The sequence below is a fragment of the Plasmodium relictum genome (genome assembly GCF_900005765.1).
Source record: "Plasmodium relictum strain SGS1 genome assembly, contig: PRELSG_00_v1_46, whole genome shotgun sequence".
Classification (NCBI taxonomy): domain Eukaryota; phylum Apicomplexa; class Aconoidasida; order Haemosporida; family Plasmodiidae; genus Plasmodium; species Plasmodium relictum.
This window is the reverse complement of record NW_021628700.1, coordinates 524-4,075: the sequence shown is the minus strand read 5'-3', so window position 1 is coordinate 4,075 and position 3,552 is coordinate 524. Positions and strand designations below refer to the sequence as shown.

Sequence of the window (3,552 nt, the reverse complement as noted above, 5' to 3'; positions counted from 1 at the left end):
GATTTTTATTGGAATAATTGTATATTCGAAATAATTGTTATTTATTTCTATTTACGTTTCTCTCTATTTTAAAAGCTTCCTTTTTTTACCATTTATTTAATTTCTTCACACGACTTTCATTACTTTTTTTTATTTTTTTTTATATTATTATTCATATTAAGTAAAATTATTGTGTTCATTTTCTTTTATTTATAATGTTAAATTTCATTATGATGGTTTTATCAAATCATCATTAAAATATGCATATCATTTAACTCACATCTCCATAATTATAATTATTTTTATATTTATTTTTACTTTTTTACGTAAAGCTTTCATTTCGAATGCTTTATTGTTGGTTACTAAAGGCTATTATTAACCTTTTTCAGTACAATATTCTAGGTTACTGTACGTGTATATACAAGTACCCATGCACTGACTAACAGAGGATATTATAATTTTTGTAGTACACTAAGCTAGTTTATGTATGTGTATGTATATGTACAAACTAATTGTGTACTAACACTAATAAAAAAAAAAAAAAAATATATATATATATATTTTTTTTTGTGTTTGTTTATTTTGTTTTGAAATATTTAAAAAAAAAAAAAAAAAAATAATTTTTTTTTTTTTTGGGTAGAAATTTTTAATAAATAAAAATTTAATTATCTTTTATAAAATAAAAAAGATAAAATTAATAATGTTTTGTTATAATCAATGTTATATTTTAAAATAACATTGAATAAAATAAAGATTTGACTTTATTAATTATTATAGTTTGTATGTATGTTTTTAATTAAAAGAATAAGTAATTCTTTATAATTAAAAACTCATTTATAACAATTAATAAGGCTATTAAAAGCGTAATAAATTTTTTACTTAGTCATAAGTGCTCTTTATTAATTTGCTTGTTTAATACTCTAGCAAAGTCATTAAACGGCCAATTAATAAATCAAATGTATAGTAATATCTGCATGCATATAAAATAAATTATATTTCCCTATATTATTAAAATGCAAATTCGAAATAAAAACATTTTTAAATCAGTATTCAAATACATATAATTTGTATCCGAGCTCACTTCTATAATAATTGCAATACAAATTGCTTCATAAATATCTGAATTTTATACTTCAATTTAATTTTTTTTTTTTTCAGAACTTATTTTCTATGAAGTATTTTTGCATTTGCGCAAATTCTATAATACTTTTATTTTTGCTTCATTTTACTAAAATTTAACTAATTCATAAAATTGTTATATAATTATTTTGAAGTTCAATTTTTTTTATATTGTTGTCATTGTTATATCAGTTGCAACTTGATTGGGGCATATTTTTGTAATAATATATATGTGTTTTATATGATTTCATTTTATTATTTTTTATGTTTTTTACTTATATATTATTATTTGTATATTAAAATATTGTTTCATGTTCAATTTTAATTTATTTTTATTTCTTCATCTATCTATAAAATGGCCATTAAATTATTGCCACGCCATCAATTGTATATGACTATTAAAATTGTCACAAAATTTGCTGTTACTTTATTTACTTTCTAACATAATTAATATAATATAATTGTAATTTTATTAATTTTACGAGCAGTAATATTATAACAACCTTCTTATGTGTGTTTTCTTGATCGTCCTTAAATATTTTATTTTTTTTATTTTTAATTAAAACCATAACTTTTATTTATAAAATTCTTTAATATTGATGTTTTCTATTAAATTTGTGATGTTAAAAAATTTTTAAATTCTTTATTTATACTTCATAAAAAAAAATGCGAACAACAATATATGTTTAAAATAGTTTATCTTATGAATAATAAATTTTATAATAATATATTTCTTAAAAAGAAAAAATATAAATAACAAAATTTGAATATTTAAATAAAAGATCAAAAATTCGACCTAAGTTTTTCATAAATATTATATACTTTATTATAAACCAAATTCTTTATAATAAATAAAAAAAAATAATAAATAAAATTAAGAATTTAAAAAAACAACATTTCTACAAAAGCATATTAAGAAAAAAATTACAAAATAATAAGAAATAAAGAGTAAGAAAAATAAATACATCTTATATTAATTTTAAAAATGGCACTTCTATATAACGCAGGGTGCAGTGAATCTGAAGAAGACTTCACTAAGTGTAAGGTTAATACATGTTTGATACGAGGAAGTAAATTTCATACATTGCACTGTGTTCCTACATTTGAGGATGTTGATGTAGAATATCCTTCATATGATATTTCAAAGAGCATTTTAAAAAATATACTTAAATATGAATCTTCTTATATGTCTAAAGTACAAAAATCTAAAATAACTATTTTATCAAACAATAAGGATGATGGTATTTTGTTTTTATATGATTTTTATCTTCGTATTAATCATCTCGGAGACCTTTATACGAATAATCATGCCGGAACATTTTTATGCCGTATTAAAACGGTAAACCAAAAAATAACTTTATGTGAAGTAGTGAGTTCAAATAACATGGGAAAGACTCTTTCATTTCATTCTTTTGATATTTCTAATAAAAAAAGCGAAAAAAGTAAAATTGGTTTAAATAGTATACAAAATCCCAAGCACTTTGATTTAAGACATAAATATAAAGATGTTCATATAAGTAGAGATAAATGCCATTATGTAACAATTGGAAGTAGTTCGGAACAAATTTGTAGATACTCTATATGCACAAAGTATGATAATGATCACTTCTCATGTATAGATGCAAAATTTAATGGAAAATTATTTCATGTACAAAATCATTCCCCACATAGTAAAGAAGATACAGACTATATATATCTCCCAAATGATTGTATAAAAGATAATTTCGTTAATAATTGTACTCCTTATTTTTGTAAAATTAAAAGTTCAGATGATTTATATCAATGTGAAGGTATAGAAATGAGTGTCATAAAAAAAATAGAACCACATTCAAAAGAATTAATAAGATTAGAAAAACATGCAGCTACACCCCATAAAGAATATTCTCTTTCATCTACTTATATAGCAGCATCCTTTTTACCTTTCATAGTTTTGTTCTTTTTTGTGGGATGTTATTTGTATACAATTTTCAGAAGAAACAGAAGAAAAGTAAGTTATTAAAAAAAATTATAGGTATATAAACGCTCCTATTATATATATACTATAATTTTATATTTATTCTACTTTTTAATACATAAAAAATGAAAGTACAAATAAAAATATGTATATCTTATGTGTATGGTTAATAAAAGGTATTATTAACCTTTTGTAGCATGCTAAGCTAGTTGCTAGTTGTATACGTACAAGTTAGCCATGCACTGACGCTAGTCCTATAAATTAAAAAAAAAAAAAAAAAAAAAAAAAATATAAAATTATTTTTTTTTTGTTTGTTTATTAATATATATATACATCTTTGTAATTATAAAAAAAAATTAATTATATTTTTTTTTTTATAAAGTTTTTTTTTTTTGATGAGAGAATGTTGTGTTATGTTATGTTTTAATTTTTAGTGTAAATAAAAATTAAAAGAAAGAAATGTTAACTTATTAAAAACTTAAGAGATAAGAGAAATGTTT

The 3,552-nt window shown here is 20.2% G+C and overlaps 1 protein-coding gene across 1 annotated transcript; it reads left to right on the top strand.

The window, feature by feature from the left end:
* Nucleotides 1–2,083: 2,083 nt before the first annotated feature.
* Nucleotides 2,084–3,287, top strand: PRELSG_0003700 (fam-e protein; the record flags this gene model as incomplete). The annotated part of the gene is made up of 2 exons (XM_028676335.1): nucleotides 2,084–3,085; nucleotides 3,249–3,287. The coding sequence occupies 2 exons, from the start codon at nucleotides 2,084–2,086 to the stop codon at nucleotides 3,285–3,287; spliced, it is 1,041 nt and encodes a 346-aa protein (XP_028531222.1).
* Between the last annotated feature and the right edge of the window lie 265 nt (nucleotides 3,288–3,552).